Source organism: Haliotis asinina, chromosome 5, assembly GCF_037392515.1.
Source record: "Haliotis asinina isolate JCU_RB_2024 chromosome 5, JCU_Hal_asi_v2, whole genome shotgun sequence".
Lineage (NCBI taxonomy): Eukaryota > Metazoa > Mollusca > Gastropoda > Lepetellida > Haliotidae > Haliotis > Haliotis asinina.
In genome coordinates this window covers 29,467,708-29,489,293 of record NC_090284.1, presented here as the reverse complement: position 1 = coordinate 29,489,293, position 21,586 = coordinate 29,467,708, and the positions used below count along the sequence as shown (strand labels likewise).

General features: G+C 39.3%; 1 protein-coding gene across 1 annotated transcript in view; it reads left to right on the top strand.

The window, feature by feature from the left end:
• Positions 1-21,586, top strand: part of LOC137283500 (RNA polymerase I-specific transcription initiation factor RRN3-like) — a 302,356-nt gene that overhangs the window by 64,259 nt on the left and 216,511 nt on the right. Inside the window, exon 5 of the mRNA XM_067815033.1 lies at positions 13,156-13,285. Coding sequence (XP_067671134.1) covers positions 13,156-13,285 — 130 coding nt within the window. The remainder of the gene's footprint in view (positions 1-13,155; positions 13,286-21,586) is intronic.

Sequence of the window (21,586 nt, the reverse complement as noted above, 5' to 3'; positions counted from 1 at the left end):
CTGCACTGATCTGGAGGCTTTGAACTTTTTGGTCCTGGGAGAAGTGAAATGTTTCAATTCCATGGATTCTTGTTTGCTCTCAGGATCATAGTGGTGGATCCAGGTTTCATCACAGGTTACTAGCCTAAAGTGAAAATCCACTGGATTCTTGTTGCTTCATTTCATCTGTAAGCATTCTTGGCACCCATCCTGTGCACACCTTAGACATGACGAGATGTTCATGAAGAATTGTCTCTAGGGATCCGTGTGAAATGCCTGTGGTCTCCTCTAACATGTGGAGTGTGATTCGACAATTTTCCAGCGCAAGTCTATGCACTCTGTCAATGTTTTCCTGACTAGTGCTTGTTGTTGGGCGACCTGGATGGGGGTCATCTTCAAGACTCTCTCTACCATGCTTAAATTCATTGACCCATCGTTTGATGGTAGCAGATGAAGGGGAAGACTTCCCATAAACTGCTGAAAGCCTTTCTTCAATGTTCTTCGCCGAGTTTCCTTCAAGAACTAAAAACTTAATTACTGCTCTATACTCAGTTTTATTCATTTTCACTGCCGTGAGGGGGGTCTGTTTCTGTCAATGTGAGCTATTCAATAACTTCTGAGAGTAGGATACCAAAACTTATGTATCACATCATCTACACCCCAAGGTTCAATGTCATACCATAGGCTGTGCCACCTGGGTGTGGAAAATGCTCAAGGCTCAAAACTTATTGACATCCCCTCGTAAAACATAACGGTTTGCTGTACATGAAAATATAAATTGACCTTGATACGAATGAATATCAATACTGTAGTACACGTATTACAGAATTATCAAAGCGACTCAACACTGAATTATTCATTGTATTTTATAAACTTACAGTTCAATCTCCTGTAATATTTCTGAAGATGGGCATAAACATTACAGGGAGGGATATGACTCCATAAAGCAAGTTGCCCAATGATACAAGAGCGCATCTGATTATTTTACACTTGTCACAGGACAAATCTTTCAACATGGACGTAACTACATGTGCATTCTGCCAGAGGCTGTTATTTCAAGGTCGAAAGAGGTGTTCAGTTATCTCTTTACTGCAATCTGACTGAATCATTATATGCATGTGTATCAATACTGTAACTGATATACTATCCAGCTTTTATTGACGAGGGATCAACAGAGGCTGAGTTCATTAATACACATGATAATTAGACCGGATTTGAAAATTACAGAGATCCAATACAAATGTTTTACACAATGCTCGTATTAATTGCATAGACAAGTGAAAGTTCAAATCAACTTGACACTTTCAATAGTTTGAACAAAAATGCTTGAACTACCATTGTGTGGTTCACCTGTAATAGCATATGATATTACTTCTGTCTGTGTCTAAGAATTTTTGTGAATTGCCAACTCACTGTGTTTCGTAACAGACATAGCAGTGATTTCATTGTTGTAATAACACTGACATGTATATATAGTTGATGCAAACGCATGACTTACCACTTTATATTTGATTAGGTAACATTATCAACTTTAGATTATGGAAAATAATTTGTTACATTTCAGTAAGCTATAAACTAGTAAGTTAAGTAAGGTCTAATCTATTTGATCTTCGATGTATAATTATTTATGTTTATACAATATATTTCATTATGAAACATGCCACTGTAATAATACCTAAAAGTAAACTATTAACTATTCAACCGCATTTTGACTCTTTGTGTGTCCTTGAAATTGTGTATATTATTTCCAATTTACTGGACAGCTGAAGCAAATGTAATCTCCAGTAATCTTTAAACCCAAACATCTAATTCAATCAATGTGCATAAGAAGTATTATAGTATCCATTCCCAATGAAGAGTGAAAGACACTTACCTCTGTTAAAAGATCTCATAATGTGTTTGATTTGCCAAACGCTGTATAAGTCAATCATAATGAGTAGCAATTGCAATCAAAACACTTCAAATACTTCTTCTGATTGCCACTAAAGGTAGCATCATTCGTAAGAAAAGCTAATATTTGCTCAGTACTATGAAAATGGTTAAAATAATTGGTACAGTGGGGTCTCTCGCTGAATAGGAGGTGTTTTCTGCTGGGGCACATAAGCAGCTCTTGCTGTGAGGAGTTAATTAATTTGTTGCTGATGTGTGTCGCTCAGTCTTAATGAGATAACATACTCATCTCAAAACTGATTTAAATTCTAATCACTGATCAAAGAATAAGACAATACCTAGTATGCCAAATTTTCTTACCATTATGATAAGGGTCTTTCGCCCAAGTGGGGGTTTCGGTGAGATCCCTTATCTATCTGGCGTGCTGGTCTGCTTGGGGGAATTATCTCAGCAAAGAGTCCGAAGTCACAAGAAGCTAATCACGATTTTATTTACAAGAATGGAATAACATGGGTGGTTACAGATTTTCGGTACAACCCTCTGGGCTGAGGGCTAGAGCTGACCTGTGTTGGGAGTCTAAACCCTACTGATGGAGTTCGAGACTATTTAACTAAAATTGAAACAATGTCAAGATTATGATTCGTTGATTAATACAAAAATGAGTGTAACGTACAATAGCCAATGAAATACACAATAAACAAAATGGCATGTGCTACCAGAACTACTTCAATGACTATTCTAAGGGGCATTAATCTTGCTGGCACATTTATGGGATGCTTGCTTGCTTACCGTGGCCTGGGTCTTGAAGAACGACTAAACTCAATTTTTTCTTACTCTTTTTACCACTGCATATGAAAGACTTCTGGTTATTCATAAACGGAACACCATTTTTTTTTAAGAGCAGTCAAAAGTTGGTAAAAAGCCGTCTGCTTCTCTCTCGCCCGTAAACGAAACCACAGACTGGTTACGTAACTCTGTCACCAGAGCCCTGCAGTGACGTCACAGAAGGAACGATTTTCAGTTAGTTATATAAAAAATGTGTAGGAAGCTCGTCATTTTGCTAATTTCTCAGAGCCACCAAAGACATGCCAAATTGTTGTGTTGCCATCAATTGCTCCTTGGGGTCGGGTGATGGTGTCACTATGCACAGATTTCCACTGGACCCCATAGTTTGTGCTTAAATTGGTTGTTAGTGTGTGTGAGGCAAGCGTTCTGGAAGCCTGTGGTATGTACTAAATTGGATGGTTCGCCTCCTACCACGCTTCCAGGATAGAAAATGGAGTTCAAGATTCATCGAGTTTATATAATCACGACTGCTTACTACACATTGCTGACCAAAAGGATTTTGCATGAATATAACGCTTTCTTCCTCAGAAACGAGGTTGTGGTCAAAGTGACAATATTAACGTAAGCAATATTATATCAATTATATCAACCCCAGCCTCGCTTCCAAGAGTGAAATTGTTATGTTATAAGCAATGTCATGCAAAATCCTAATGTCCATCAATAAAATACATATTTTACTACCAGTGAAAAGTAATTTTGATTTTGTAAGTCAGTGAAAACAACCTTAAACAGCATTCATCCTAAGATAGAGCGCTGCCATTATTGAAAACCGTGAAGTCAAATCCATTGGAATTAATGAGATTATGGTTTGTTTTCATCAAGTTAGAAAATCAAAACTAGAATCTACTAGTAGTTAAATATGTATTTGAATCATAACCAAAAGGAGTTTGCATGACGCAACCTGTAACATGACCTAAGCGAGGTCGGTGCCGAAGTGAAAATACGACACAATATATTTCTTCACTTGCTAATTTTACTTGGTTTGTAAACGTTCATTCACCAGTATGTAGATACTAGTCAATATGCGTCTTTATACTTGGTCTCATAATTCTAATTACTTTATAATCACACTTGTATGCATTTTGAAACTTAATAAAAAGAAGTGATTTGCAAATGTATGACAGGAATGTAATATGTAGACATTTTATACTTTGCCTATATGAATCATAATTCGCACACATGCCCTAGTGTATGTCGTCTGCATCATTACACTTCATGATGAAAACAATGATTCTGTTGAAAGCTACGACAACTTAATAAAAACAAAATGCAAATATTAAAATTAAAGTTATAGGAGCAATGTCAGGCTATTACCTTGTTCTAGGAGTACCCATCAATATCCTCAAAAAAAATGAGTGATATATAATTCATCTGCAGATTTCCCAAGTGATGTGTCTTTTAACAGTCTAATATATGAAAACATGATGTATCATTTCAGGTTTTTCACATTGCTGTATAGTCTCATTGGTCACCCAAGATAGCACACCTGGCAACTAATTGCATAATCTGCGTCATTCATTTAAAAAAGTAATAAAGTTAGCCAGTAATGAGCAATCAATCAATTTATTGGCGGTTAATCCTTTGAAATAAGGGTGTTGTTTTTACATAGACACAGACACAATAGAGTGTATACAGTATAGATTGGTAAATGTACATACATAAACACTACCTTTTGACAAAGCCCCTATTTAAATCCGCATAAAAGTAATGAATCAATCAGCGCGTTTTCGGTTAATTCTTTGATCGATCCAGACACAAGAAATGCCAAATGGGGGCCTTTGTTGGGTAATCTAAGTGGCGTTACCACTAATTATACCTGTTATAAATTCATTAACTGAGCATCAAGTGAATGATGACAAATAACGTGGAGGTTATACCACCTAACACGGATTACAACCTAGCAATAGCAAGTGATTTTGACAGAATAATTTATGAAAACAAGGGTTGTAACTCGAAAACTAGGCAAAGCAGGAGACAAAACTAAATGATAGTAGATTGTAAGAACATATAGCTTTCATTTTTCACAACAGCTGTTGCAATTTCAGGTTTGTACAAATCTATAAACGAAATAGGTTAACCCCTGAAATGTAAACGAATTCTGCATAGACCCTCATATCTATACCTATAATTACATCAAAGAGATGCGCTGCTCTGATTGGATGAAATTTTGTTTGCGGTTGAAAATTGTGCACTGTTGTCAAAAAGGTTGATTTAAGGTAATTAAAGATGAAAATGAGCAGTTTTAATTATGGGGTTTCATTTATAGCGATGTCAATGAGTGATTTATGCATTTTTGCCCCCTAGAGTATACATGTGATCTTAAAGGGGCACTGATGCGGAGCGAATAATGTTTCTCGCCAACGGTCTAATCACGGAACCAAACTGCAAATTGGTCAGCGCCCGCTCCTTCGACCGTGACGGACAAAGGAACTGGGCTCCTGTCCATATTAGCAGAATTTCTTCACCCAAAAGAGTCAGGAGGCCGGATGCCCATCATATGCCATTATTTAAAAATATCCATGGTATTCCAAGTCTGATCGTAACAAAATATCCCAGCAGTGTAGTTTTTTTCGGATGCTTGGATGGAAAAGTTACTCAATATGATCCTATTTCTGTGCTTTTAACCTCGATATTTAATCATGTTACATGAAAATATGATGCTTGGATGGTATAGTTACTCAATTTGATCCTATTTCTCTGTTTTTAACCTCGATATTCAATCATGTTACATGAAAATATGATGTCTACAGGCACGTAGCAAGCCATTTGTTTCACTCCGGAAGATCGCAAAGCTTCATATTTAGGTAATTCTGAGTGTTGGTTCAGCTGTGATAGCTATGGTAGCTACAATGGTTTATTATTTATGATAATAAAAACACACAGTTGATTTATTTGAATTCGTAAACAATAAATGATGACTTTGCGTTTGGTAGAGAAATCTGAAAATTTTCTTACGTAAAAAAAACCCCCTTATTTCACCTATTTACCCAAGTACACAGCAAATGCCTGTATGTATTACTTATGTAACGAAATTCCGTTGGTATCCTCAAAACAGTTTCGGCCCATAAGTGTTTTCAGGCTGCATGCCACACAGAGATTACATCTTCCTTGCTGTAACTCGCGTTTGATGGTGTAAACTGTAACAGTGTGACATGAAGACCAACGACAGATGACTGTTCACTACAAGTTTTATTGAAGATCTGAATGCGACGTGTATACATGTGACACGGTTCGCGAGCAGCACGTGCGAGGCAGGCACATCCGGGTAGGGGACCAGTCCGGCTCGCCTGGCCTAACTGCACATGCAGACTGTATACAAGTCTCTTATCATTACATCTCCCCTCTCTAGCACGAAACTTCTCCAGACGGCAGGGAACCATCTGAAACAACGAACATGGTTAAACATACAACAGTTAACAATCCACTCCCAATCTCATGGGTGGCTTGGACACACGGCCAAATCTAGTCACAGTCGGCGACGGAGACATCCCAGACACTGGGGACGTCGTAGACGACGAAGATGTAACATCGGCGGTTCCAGCACTCTTCACTGGCACAAACGTGCGTGACGACAACAGAATATCACGACGATTCCTCCGAAGTAGACTACCACGATCTGTCTGAACAAAGTAAGACCTTGGGCCAACGTCCTGAATGACCGTACCTCGTTGTGACCAATCACGCCGCTGATGATCACGCGCTGCAACTTTGTCACCACACTGAAGCCTACTCAATCTCTTAGTAGACCTGTCGTAATAGCGCTTCTGTTTTACTTTCTGATTCTCCTTATATTTAACAACTTTACGAGATCTGGGAACTTGCAAAAGTTTCTCCTGAATAGGGAGATTAGAGCGAATACGTCTGCCCATAAGAATCTCGGCTGGGGATCGCCCATTATCAAGAGGAGAGCTCCTGTAAGCAAGTAACCCCATATAAGGATCCTGACTTTCCTTACGCAAAATGTTTTTCACAATCTGAACAGCTTTTTCTGCCAAACCATTTGACTGTGGGTAGTTTGGACTAGACGTGTTATGCTTGAATTGCCAGTCACGTGTAAACTGTCTAAATTCGTGACTACGAAACTGGGGACCATTGTCTGTAAATACCTCGTCGGGGATACCATGGCGAGCAAACGCCGTTTTCATGGAGGCGATGACACGACGAGACGACGTATCTGTCAAGGAGCATACCTCCGGATAGTTGGAGAGATAATCTACAATCACCAGATAATCTTTCCCACCACAGTAAAAGAGATCTGCGGCAACTTTCTGCCAAGGGCGAGAAACCGTCGGATGAGGTTGCAGAGGTTCAGGCTGCTGTCTGTTCCTGTATGTTTGACACATAGAACAGTTAGACACAATATTGTCAATATCATGATTGAGTCGTGGCCAAAAAAGAGTTTCTCTGGATCTACGTTTACATTTCTCCATACCAAGATGACCAGCATGAATTTTGTTTAGCATGCAGTTTCTGAGCGAGGTAGGTATTACAACCCTAACACCCTTGAAGATGACACCATCTACAACAGTCAAATCATGCCTGTAGTTCCAATACTCACGAAGATTCACGGGACATGAACTTCTATGCTCTGGCCAACCTGACTGAACAATTTCCATCAAAGCGACTAGCACTGGATCCCGGCTTGTCTCCTGACGTATCTCAGCATAGCGTGTCGTGGACACAGGGAGAGACGAGACGATCATGTCAACGTAGGCTTGAACACATTCTTCAGATGACGAAACAGATCCGGGCTTTGATGAAGGACATGAGCGGGACAATGTATCAGCTGTAAACATGAACTTTCCCGAGGTATGTGAGACTTGAACATCATACTGTTGCATTCTTAACATGAATCTCTGTATTCTGAGAGGGCAGTCATTCAGAGATTTGTTGAAAATTGAAACAAGTGGTTTGTGATCCGTTTCTACAAGTATGGACTGCCCATATAAGTACTGATGGAAATGTTCACATGCAAAAGTTATTGACAGCATTTCCTTTTCGATTTGAGCGTACCTTGTTTCAGCACAGGTAAGAGCTCTGGAAGCATACGCTACAGGCAACCAATCAGAATCATACTTCTGCAGCAGGACAGCACCCAACCCATTCTGGGAAGCGTCAGATGAAATCTTGATTTTCCTCCCAGGATCAAAGAACTTCAGGACTGGCTCCTGTGACACAGCTTGCTTCAGAGACAACCATGATTGTTCCTGCTGAGGTAGCCACAGAAAATCAACATCTTTATCCAACAATTGTCTAAGTGGTTGCGTCTTCTCTGACAAGCGAGGGATGAATTTACCTAAGTAATTTATCATACCCAAAAACCTTTGGATATCTTTCTTACAGGTAGGTCTCTGCATAGACTGTATTGCTTCAACCTTCCGGGCATCTGGCTTCACACCATCGCTGCTAATCACATCGCCAAGAAATGTTAACTCGGTGACTCCAAATACACATTTGTCTGGGTTGAACTTCAAGTTATTCCGACGTGCGATATCAAGGACCTGAGAAAGATGGTTATCATGATCTTCAGGTGTCGAACCTGACACAATAATATCATCCATGGAGGTATCTACACCTTCCACTGAATCAAACAAAGTGTGGATTGTCTTATGATACACTTCTGGAGCAGAAGATATGCCAAAGGGGAGCCGTAAGAATCTATATCTTCCAAAAGGTGTTATAAACGTACAGACCTTCGAACTCTCCTCATCCAACCTCAGTTGCCAAAATCCAGCTGACGCATCCAGTTTACTGAAATAACGTGCATTCGAGAACTTTGCAGTGATTTCATCTCGTGTGGGAAGCTTAAAATGTTCACGTTTAATGGCCTTATTCAAGTCCTTAGTGTCAATGCAGACTCTCAATTGTTTGTTTGGCTTTTCAACAATTACAAGAGGACTCACCCAATCCGTTGGTTCATTCACCTTGGTTATGACGTCAAGCTTCTCCATGCGATTGAGTTCCTCCTTCAGTCTGTCATGTAAAGCAAAGGGCACTCGACGACATGCGTTTACGACAGGTGGAACATCATTGTCGAGCTTGATGTGATGAACACCTGGCAGATTACCTAGACCCTTGAACACGTCTGCATATTTCTGAAATACTGCACCTCCATTCAAAGGTAACTCAGCATCAACAGAGAGAACACGGCGAACCAAATTCAACTGGTCACATGCTTTCAGCCCTAGAATAGACTGAACATCTTCTGGAGTTACAACAAATATGAGATCAAGTTGTATGTTCTTGTGACAAACTTTAGCTGTAAACTGACCCATTACAGGAATATCAACATGAGAGTAACCAGTGAGTTTAGTCTTTGAGAGGCGCAGTTTGGGCTTGTCTAATAGTCTGTTGAAATCTTTCTCAGAAAGGATATTAGCTTGAGCACCTGTGTCAAGTTTAAGTGGCAAGAACGTGTTATTGACTTGTAAAGAGACTATCCAATCTTTGCCAGAAACGACATCTGCATCAACTGAATCCACAAAGAGTTCATCTTGGGTTTTCTCAACAAAGTGAACTTTACTTTTCGATGACTGATTTTTGGACCTACAAACTCTAGCAAAGTGATTCTGTTTCCCACATTTATCACATGATTTTCCAGATGCAGGACATTTTCTAGGAGCGTGTGTAAATCCACAATAGCCACACGTATCAGACTGCTCAATCGAACGTGAACCAGAACTCTGTGACTTTTTCCTGTTAGATTTTCGACGACCAGATTTTGATTGTTGTTCAACTGAATGTACTGGCTGAGGGTCTAGTGGATGAAGTTCCTTAACTTGAACTTTACTAGCTTCAGCAGCTCTGCACATAGTAATAGTCTTGTCTAAAGTCAAATCATCTTCACGCAAGAGTCTTTCCCTTAATGCATCACTTGCAATGCCACAAATTATCCTATCTCGTATGAGTGAGTCATGCAAATCTCCAAACTCGCATGTTTTTGCTCTGCTCTTTAACTCTGTAACATACTGGTCTATTTTCTCCCCTTCCCTCTGGCTACATGTAAAGAATCTGTGCCTCTCGAAGGTAATGTTACGTTTGGGAATGCAGTAAGCTTCAAATTTATCCAAAATTGACTTAAGTCTCATGGCATCCGTTTCACTCTCAAAATGAAATGTGTTATAAAGTTCAAGTGCATCTTCTCCAATTGTAGACAAAAAAATAGACGACTTTACCTTGTCACCTTTCCCGTCCTTGTCAGAAGCAGTCAAAAACAGCTCAAACCGTTGCTTGAACTTACGCCAGTTCTCAGCAAGATTACCAGTCAAAAGCAAAGGTGAGGGTGGTCGTAGTTTGTCCATTCTCTGACGAAACCACTTCTGACACCATGTAACAGTGTGACATGAAGACCAACGACAGATGACTGTTCACTACAAGTTTTATTGAAGATCTGAATGCGACGTGTATACATGTGACACGGTTCGCGAGCAGCACGTGCGAGGCAGGCACATCCGGGTAGGGGACCAGTCCGGCTCGCCTGGCCTAACTGCACATGCAGACTGTATACAAGTCTCTTATCATTACATACACCTACACGTGTTATTTGTCATCATTCTCTTGATGGTCAATTAATGAATTTATAACAGGTATCATTAGTCGTAACACCACTCAGGTTACTCAACAAAGGTTCCCATTTGGCATTTCTCCTATCTGGAGTAAATACTCAACATTATAAATTAAGGTCTGTAATGGCAAATGTATTGTATGTTATGTAATATGTGCATGTAAGTGATGCAAGAGGGTTTATCAGCTGAGTTACAAAAACAAACATCGATCAAAGGATTAACCGATAACACACTGATTGATTAATTACTTTTGTCAAAAGGTAGTGTGTGTAGATGACTACACCCTGTCGTAAAGTGCGATTGTAAAAACAACATCCTCCCTTCAAAGAATTAACCACCCTTGCGTTGATTGATTGATTGCTCATTATTGGTTAACTAAATTACTTAAAATAGCGGACATCATACAGTTAGTTGCCAGGTGTGCTATCTTGGGTGACCAGTGATAGGTTTATCAGGTTTTCACCAACGAAAGAAGTGAAACGATGTGTCACTTTTTCGCAAATTAGACAGTTGTGTAAGACACGCGACACAGAGCAGGACTATTTACCAGCTGCAGATGAATGGAATACGATTTCTTTTACGTGGATATTGATACATTCCTGAACAAGGTAGTAGCCTGACATTGTTGCTATAAAACTAGTCTGTTTTACATTCATTATTTGCATTTTGTTTTAATTTATTTTTTGTAGCATTCGGCAGAATCGATATGACAGAAAACACACACTTGATCGCGTATGTGTGTGAAATACGATCCACATTGGCAATCTATACAATGTATAAATGTTGCTGTTATGTTAGAAATTTACTATGGGTATAAGCAGATCGTGTGTTCTTTTATTAATTTTCAAAATCATACAAATATGACAATAAACTAATTAGGGTTATGAGACAAAATATAGAGATGTACATTGGCTTCGGTATTTTTCCGTCCTAATAGTTTTTTTACCATTTCTACCACTGGCAGATGATTAATCTTCAAAGTGTTTCATTTGTTTTCATAATACATTTGTAATGAAGTTGATCTGTCTATAATTAAACTATCAGTTCCACATACGGACTGCGCAGCAGAGGTCACGAACCAGTCACGAATTCTGGGATATCATCCGGGTACTCACTGGAGAAAATCAATAACAAAAGTTTTAACCAGTCCACGGAAATTGCTCCGCATCAGTGCCCCTTTAATTGGTGATTGCATGATGTTATTTTAATGTAACCTGTGAAGGTCCCCGGATAAAATAGGCCTTCAGCAACCCATGCTTGCCATGAAAGGCGACTATGCTTGTTGTAAGAGGTGACTAACGGGATCGGGTCATCAGACTAGTTGACTTGGTTGACACATGTCATCGGTTCCCGATTGTGCAGATTGATGCTCATGTTGTTGATCTCTGGATTGTCTGGTCCCGACTCTATTATTTACAGACCGCCACCATTTAGCTGGAATATTTCTGGAATAGTGCAGTGTAAAAGTAAACTCACTGACTCACTCACTTGTATTTTGATTTTAGTTGCTGTTCACTCAAGCCAATTTCATGTGATAGATATCTCAAATGGATTCCATTGATGAATGCATACTATAATTTCAAATGGGATATGGTAGGGAAGGGACTGTTTCTTTGCTTGCAAACAATTCTTGTTAATATTTCCTTTTTACATGGCGGGGGATGTAGTTAACGCCTCGTCCGTCCGTCCATCCATAATCATTTTGTTCCCTGAGCATTACTCACAAACCGTTCAATAGTTTCAGACCAAACTTGATAGATATAATATTCTTATCCTATGGTTGTGTCTTTTGCTGTTTACAGATTTTTTTTGTTTTGTTTTTCCATGGAACATTTTGGTGTTAGTCTAATGATGGGGTGGGCTTCATTTCCGGAGCAGAGCTCAAAAACTGTTCAAGATTTTTCTGCAAAACTTGGTAGATATACCAATCAGAACCTAAAGTGGTGCCATTTTGATATTTACAGGTTTTTGTGATTTATTGTTTTCTTGGATTCCATGGAAAGGTTTGGTCTCAAAATGGAGGGATGGGCTTTGTTTCCAAAGCAGAACTCAAAAACCATTCAATCTTTTTCTGTAAAACTTGGTAAATATGTGTGCCAGACCCCAAAATGGTGCATTTTGCTATTTCCAGGTATTTGTGATTTATTATTTTCTGGGTTTCCATGGAAACATTTCGGACATAGTCTCAAAATGGAGGGAAGGGCTTCGTTTCTGGAGCAGAACTCAAAACTTAGCAGATATGTGTGGCAGATCCCAAAGTGGTGCCTTTTGCTATTTACCAATCTTTGTGATTTATTGTTTTCTGGGTTTCCATGGAACCATTGCGGACTTAGTCTCAAAATTGAGAGATGGGCTTCATTTCTAGAGCACATCTCCAAAAGGTCCTAATATCTGTCAGCAAAACTTGGTAGATATATGTGGCAGACCCCAAAGTGGTGCCTTTCGCTATTTACAGTGTTTTGGCATTTTTATTTTTCCCGGTTTCCACTGAAACAATTCTGAATTATTTTCAAAATGGAGGGATAGGCTTCGTTTCCAGAGCGTAACTTGAAAACCGTTTCATATCTTTCAACAGATCTTGGCAGATATATGAGACAGATCTTGAAGTTGTGACTTCTGTTGTTTACAGATATATGGCATTTGTATTTTTCATGACTTCCATGGAAACGATTCAAACTTAATCTAAGAAATCATCAAGTAACTGTCAGATGATTTGTCCTTTCAAATATGTGATGTTCTTACAATGGAATGTCAATCAAATTAAGTGTGGGTCAGTGTATTCTTCAGGCATCAGGTGATAATATGCTGCAACTAACTATGGTCACTGTTGAATTGAAGCAAAAAATTAACATATTTGATGCTTTTGGTTTTGCAGAAAGTAAATTGGCCCACTCAAGAAGAAAGTGTGATAAAAGAGTACCGATCGTTTCTCCTGAACCTGCTTTCAGCTCATACGTTCTACCTTAAAGCAGGATTGCGAATGCTGGTTATGCACTTCTTACCAGGTTTGTTATGGAAATGTCTGTTATGACAAACAACTGTAAGATTTGAAACATCTATGGCATATTTGTCATAGAAATATGATACCAGTTGATGTTCAGTTATGGTACTTGTTGATCCCTGTCTGGTGCGTGGCACAACAAGGTTACAACAAGGACTTTGAGGACAAGGACAGTATACTGTGGAGTATTCAGTGCTTAAAGGCATCATGGTAGCTCAGTGAGCTTCCACTAGAAAACCACCCTTTTCTCCTCACTTTGCTTCTATCAAAAAGAGGAGATTCTGGCCTAGCTAGACTATTTCTTCACCAACATTGTTCCACTAATTCCAAATTGACTTCTATCAAAATCATTGCTGTATTCAAAACTCTAACTAAGTACCTAGTTTTTACTTGGATATCCAATCAAAATTTCATTCCCTCACTCATGGCTTTAAATCTGTCATCCACATCAGCCTCATCAATGTAACAGTTGGAAGCAGACATAAACATCAGCACAATATCTATAGCAAATACTGTATCCTCTATCATTTCACTGTAGTGTGTTATTCACAATTCAAAAGACAAAGTTTGATAAGTGGTATGGTTGGCCCATGGACCTATTTCATTCACTGAAAATGATTATGGATTAGTAAACAAGCTTACATGAATAATGTTCATTACATTTATACATAAATACACCAAATATTATATAATTAACAGCATGGTAAGAGAGCAACCTGTGTATACTATGTCTTATGTACCCATCAAATGTGTGATTGAATATTTACATCTTATGATGACATGTTTTGGACATATGAAAACTGATACAATGTGTCCTCATAGGAATGGCATCAGGAGCAGGATGCATTTAGAGATATATGTCACTGAAGCATGTATGCATTCAAGACACTTCATCTAAATCGGAGGCAAGAATGAACTATTTGGTAAAAATATGGACCAAAATTGTCAATACTACTGTCAGATTGATGTTTGTAATAACTGATTCTCCCCTTTTGGTATGAGACCAGTGGTGGGGAAGAAGTAACCTAGCTAGGCCAGAGTCTCCCCCTTTTGATATTAGAACAAGGAAGGAGACATAGCCTAGGTGAGACAGAATCTCTCATCTTTTCATAGAAAACAGAACAAAATATCCTTGTTTAGACAGTGGGGAAACTTTTGCCTTGGTGGGAAAACTTCAGCCCAGCTAGGTAAGAATATCCAGGGATGAAACTTCCCCAGGCTGAGGCCAGATTCTCTCAGGTGAAAGTTTATACCAGGAAAGAAATGACCTGCTACACCAAGTTAGAACTGATCTCTAGTAACCCATGCTGCTAGTTGTAATAGGCAACTCACAGGATTGGGTGGTCAGGCTTTCACACGCCATTGTATCCCAATAGTGTAGATCAATGCTGATGCAGTTGATCACTGGATTGTCTGTTCCAGACTTGATTATTTACAGACTGTCGCCATATATCTGGAATATGCAGAGTGTGGCATAAACTCAGTCATATGTCTTCTGTGTAAGACTGCAATAATTTGCTGGGTGAAAGATAAAGACGTCAGAAACATGTACCCCAAGTTTTAATAAAAAATATATATGTTTATTTATGTTTTAATCACAAAAACAGTTTCTGTTGTCTTACACATGTGACTAGAGTCTGCCATACTGCCAAAGCCCAAGTGCTGTAGTAATACAAATCATGTTGTTTCTGTCATTTTTATCCCCCCCAGCATGTAATGCAGGGGGATATAGTCATTTCTTTGTCTGTCGGTCCATTGTTCCAGCCGTCCGTCCATCTGTCCATATGTAATCATTTTGTTTCCGGAGCATAACCCTTCAATATTTTTAGACCCGAACTGGCAGACATAACAAACTGAAGCTAAGGTTTTGCTATTTACCGGTTTTGGCATTTTTATTTTTCTTGGTTTCCATGGAAACATTTTTTACTTAGTCTGATGGGAGGGGTGGGCATTGTTTCTAAAAAAAAATTCAATATTTTTCTGGCAAAGTTGGTAGATATATCAATCAGAACATAAAGTGGTGCCTGTTGCTATTTACAGGCTTTTGTGATTTATTTTTTTCTGAAGTTCCATGGAAACCACCCAGACTTAGTCTCAAGATGGAGGAATGAGCTTCATTTCCAGAGCACAACTCAAAAGTATTTTAATATCTTTTAGCAAAACTTGGAAGATATATGAGGAAAACCCCAAAGTTAAGCCATTTTCTATTTACAGATATTTGTCATTTTATTTCTCCCAGTCTCCATGGAAATGGTTCAGACATAGTCTCAAAAGGGAAGGATGGGCTACATTTCCAGAGCACAACTTGAAGCTTCTTAATATCTTTCAGCAAAACTTGGCAGATATGTGAGGCAGACCCCAAAGTGGTGCCCTTTGGTTTTAAAAAAAAAATTGGATGATTTCTAAATGGACGATTTAACCACGCTTCCTGATGCTGATGATGGAATGGAAGTGGACGCCTTGTTCATGGGCGATGCCATAAGCAGCAAACTCCTGAAAGTGACCATTGACAATTATTACGATGCATTTACACGAGATAAAAATTATGTTGAACCATTGGTACATGACTGTTCCAGGTTCCAATTAGACAATGAAGGGATGCTGCAATTGAAAGCTCATCTGGAGATTGTTCTCATGACCAAACACACAAGAAAAACGCTCACCCTGCTAACACTGGCCAGGCGTCGCGGCGGTAATCGGCTGATATGCGACAAATTGAATTTCAAAGATAAATGGCTGACCCAAACTACTTCCAAGGTCTTCCAAGATGTGCAAAAAAATTGCATCGAACTTGGTGCCAGGGGGAGCACGTTGAATCGAGACGACTTGAGAGATGTGCCACAATGTGTCAAGGAAGGCTTGGACAGACTGGACGGCATTTTTTTCATGATGAACAAAACCCCTTAAGACCTTCATGAACTGCGAGGGTTTGACAAAGCCATGTAAACCACACATGGATCGCTGTCAATATCATCGCAAACTTAACATGCTCAATGACCACATCATGTACAAGAAAACAAAACTGGAACATGTGGACGAGGACAAAATCTGCAGACCTTGCATTGAGGAGAGGTTACATAACTTGCAAGAGGAAAGATCGGCCTGGGTCTGGAAACATTGAAAGCGACCATCTCACCATCCACTGCTCAACAGAGCAAAGTCCCAATGTAGTAAACCTTATCTCAGTAAATCATCGCTGACTTCCTTCATGGATTTCGCTCCATACGGAATAATCAAACCGTGGTTTGTACCCAGTATATGCCAATCCGTTTTCAGATCAATGTTGAATTTGACACAGAAAATTTGTACACAATACAGGAAACATCGCAGAATTAGAAATGTTGTTTTTAGACATAAAACATTAACCCATCGATATAGAATATCTAAGCATGATGCTGCACATATGACAGTGACTGAGGCTTTGGGTCTGGAAACGACCATGCAACTGAGAAAATGCGCCAGCATTGCTACCTCTGACCTTGGGAACACGTGCAGATTCGACGAGCCTGGCATCGACGGCAAAATGTATGCCTTGTAACTGAAAAACGGCATTTACAAACATGTCAAAGTGCCCACTGGCGGTGGCAACAGCAACCTAGACTATTTTATCGACACCGAAGGAGCAGTCACCAACACTCGGTATGACCTCGTCCGTAATGACGAAGACGAAGTTGTTTGACCTGGACAATGTAGAGACCATGGTCATCATCTGAAACACTCCGGACACTATCGTGTTCACTGATGAAACAAATGGATGTTTGTGCCATCTCAAGTGGACAGGATTATCGACATCACATCACGGAAAATAAAGACTATCTCGCCGATGGTTCTTTCTACAATGACACTGCAATTGCTCCGATTAAGTTCGAATGAATGTGAGTCGCCATCACCATCGAAGATACAATATTGATCTCTATTATTTTCCCACTCGACAATTTACATTCAAATGGGTTACATGCAAGTCATCTGTTCGGAAATTGGAATGTATTTAAGAGATTTTCTCACAGCCCCAAACTCTTGGCGGCATACGACACAAGGTTCAACCCTTGTTTTCGAAGTTTTTCTTAGAGATGTCCGAACCCAAAAGGTGCAACTTCTGGATACATTAAACGTACGCTGGTATAAGTGCCATGAAAACTGATGCTGTTGTACTTAAGTACAATCAGGAACAGCGTCAATCACCACTTCCCTTGATAGAGTCAAGGTTATTCAGGATGGATACACCATTTCATTTGAAGCCATTTGTATATCCAAACATTTTCATTTTATTAGCTTAAAGTATATTCATCGACGATTGACAGAGGACCAATCAAATATCATTTCATAAGAGACACAGAATTGGACTACTCAGCCGTGGACGATGTGGCGAAAACACTAGTAGTATAAGTAATGGTTGCATGAGACCACTTCAAACAAATAAGTATATAATATCAGTAACAGAGATCTAGACCCCCTTTCAAAAACACCAAAACCAAAATGACACAACCTGTTTCCCTTCACACAAGTCCACTGTAGACAGCCGTCTGCGCTGTGGGCTGGTCTATTCACTAGAGTAAACAAATGTCTAAATGTGAATCGATCGATACTGTCTGGCTGGGTCATGCAGTGAGCGGTCGTGCGCCGGCTGACAGCTGGTTACAATCTTATCAGTAATCATGTGCTATATTCAGAGTAACTGTATCGATTATAGGTGCAGTGTTGTATTCATGCCTTATCATGCCCTTTAGGTAGCTGGATATACACATATGAATACTATCAGTAATGAATTCAGTCATAAAATACTCTAAAGACATCTTTATTAATAACAATAGTCAATTGATAGATGCCGTGCTCTTATTCTTTGAGTGAGCAACACACCACAAACCATTATTATACATAGATGTGAATAAATCTCTATTCTAAGATGCTTCGGTGAAAGATCAAAGGCACCGACAATACTTTATCAGACGATAATGTGCACTTTTTGCATTGCGTCAGAATGTGTTGACGTCTAATCAAACTTTTTTGCATTATGTCACAATGTAACTGATGTCACGATGCATGTCAGTTGCCATCGCCTCATACAGCCTCCCACAGTAAACTGCTTCATCGCATCCTGTTTCTTGGTTTGCAGTTGCATCACACTGCTAACATAACCTGTGGAAACATTAAGTTTATGTTTTCCGAAGGATAAAATGCCTCATACTTCGACTCAAAACTGTACGGAGACACGGTCATGTTTGCAATGTTTACATTCTCACAATGCAGTCACTGAATGTCGCATGACTAGTCAACTTCAGATGAATGTACTGATCTAAACTTTCGTTGGTAGTAGAAATGAGACGGTCATTTTGCCTTGTATGGTTTAAGAGAATCACAGATGAAATTAAAATGATCTAGAGAAGATATTTAACCTGAACAAAAACCTTCACCAAACTGTTGATCATTTGTTTTTCTAGTAACATTTGTCTTAACGTAGGGGGCTGACACGTCAAAAGAACAGTGCGTCAGTTAGCTCTGTGCAAAGATTCTTAATTTAGGTCACAGAGGCCGTTGTTTGTTTTCTGCCATAGATCAGTCGAAATTAGGCTTAGAAATTATTAAATAAGGCATCTTAGAAAAGAAATACAGTTCATTCTACCAGTATATACTGTGAATGTCTAAACTGGCATTGGAGTCGACTGGTGCTAGCATGTTGCCAATGTTACCCGGTATTCGTAACACTTGTATAGAATTATCTTTTAAGTTATTAAATGATGTGAGAAGTATGCCATTGTTAGTAATTTTGGAAATGAGGTCATTTTGATTAAAAACGATGTAAGGGTTTGTTAGTGTTATTTTAATTAACCAGTCAAGCTCTGTAAAATCTTCTAGTGGCTTTCGTTTGTATACGTTATCTTTAAAGTATAAGAGGTATGGGGTGGCTTCCTCACCTGGTAAATTGAATCTCTTTGTGTCTCCTAAATCACTGAGTGTTACATTAGAGCTTACCATCGTTTATGAAACTGTTAACAGTTTCCAGTTGTTTTTCTGATAATGTCTCAAGCGTGAACTTTGAACTAAAATAATAAATGTGCTCGGTTAGAAAAATCTTGGTTAGAGATACAGTGTCTTCCACTAACACTGTAACACCTTGCAAACTGTTGCGTGAATCACCCCCCAACCACACGTAAATTGAGAAAACGCGACCTTGGTGTTTTTAGCCCTCCGGAGTTTAATTCCTTTCACGATCTCAATATCGCCCTGCGATGGTTCACCGAGGTAGACCTGAATGACTAGCAGGGAATTCCCCGAGAGGCTTTACTATGATTTTAGTCACACCATCAAATACAGTAACCAGCTGTAATACCACGCTATCTCCGGGTTTACACAGCAGCATGTGGGCTGCTCTACTCGAGAATGTTGCGATGGTTACACTGCGTCTTTGTGATGGGACATAAGTGACGAGGAGGATTCAGTTGTTTACGACTTTGTTTAAATAGTGGTCTTTGTTTTCCATGAAAACGTACGGAGAAATTAGTGTTATGTTGAGAAGCCAGTTGATTTGAGATGGTAGCATCATCTACCTGTTGTCGTCAGTGAGTATTAGATAGTACGGTATGTTTTGATAAATATCTGTAGGCCTATCAAAGTCTTCTAAATCAAATAATTTCCCACCAAACGATGGGTATATTCTCCATTCATCCACATAGTTGCGAACTATATCATATCATGTGTTGATGTCAGATCCTGATGTATCAAGGTTAAAATTACTACCACCGATGGGAACTTCAACTCATTTGTAAATGCTATTCATAAGCTTAAAAGCGTATATTTTCCTATCTATTCCTGTGTCATCAAACCCTCTAGTATCACCTAGGTCTGATAAACTTATTAACACATTTTTTATTCGCATTTCTGGTCCTTGATTACTAGCCATTATTGTATATGCAGTGTTATGCTTAGGTAACCTATTTTTAAGTATTGTTTTTTGTATCTAAAATTGATACCTTTAATTCGGAAATATTACCACTTGTTATTTTTTTATACTGGCGCAATGAAAATGACTTGGTGCGGCCCTTGTATTTTTCTGTCTCAACTGTGATAACCCTCAGCAATGTGGAAGGACAGTGACTTTGTATATTATTCGTTGTGCTAAGTTGATCGAGATGAACACATATCTCATAGCATGGAATTAACTGTGGTACAAATTGACTAGTGACGGATTCATGAGGTAATAATTCATCATCTGGAAGAAGCCCTAGTAAATTCAAAAACTTTTTATTGAACCTTATTGTGTTGTTCCAACTATATAACCTCACTCTTCCGTTTGAGTCAGTTATATTAAGACTAGCTCCTATGGGTTTGAAAACTTCATTGTTGAGAGAACACACACTATAGTAACCATTACTTGTTTTGTTTCGTAGCCCATTGATGAACAACTCATGAGTCAAGTGGTTGATGTTTATCCTTCGCAGGTAGTAGGTGATATCGCAGAGTGCTGTTTCGAGTTGCCCAGACGTGTTATCAATGGCTTGCATAAGTTGAATGGTCTCACCATTCGATATATACGGAAGAGTAATGTACATATTCTAATATAAATTATTTATAATAATATGTATAAACCTGAAGTACGCTACACCAAAAACAACAACATAAATGCATCCGACTACACACACATGAAAATCATGGTGTTCTGTGGGGATGCCCCACACCCCTGTGAACGGTCAGCTGGGGATCTCCCCCATTTCAGACCCCGATTCATGGATGTGTTTGAACATTATGGATTTTCTGCCACAAACATGAAAACGGTACATGCGTGGTTTAACAACCTGATGCTGTTCTGGCAGAATCCGTTCAATTTCGCTGTGTGATGCGCGACGACTGGATGCGGCTTGACGTTGACAGACACGAGGTGGGATGAACTGAGTAAATCTGTGTTTACATTTCACCTGTACTACCATATCAGACGTAGATAGATGATATATTTGTATAGCACACATATCCACGCACTACATGCTCAAGGCACTGGTATTTTTCCCTCAATCACTGGATGTCAATCTCAACAGCACATCGTATTTCAGTCTCAACTCCCTGGGGAGTATACAACTCTTGGTGCCTCTAGGCTCTCTCATCCTAAAGAGGTACCCAATTGTCTGCTGGGTGGACTGGGACACATAGTCACAGCACTGTGGCCACCATCTGGTCATATACCAACGGATTCGTGGGTTCTTTTAAGTGCACAGGGTTGTGTACTGTACACTAGGGGTTGTGACAACACTGAAAGAGTCTGCACACAAAGTTGACTCCAAGGTTTTTACACCCAGTCATAGGTGGGCTTGATCCT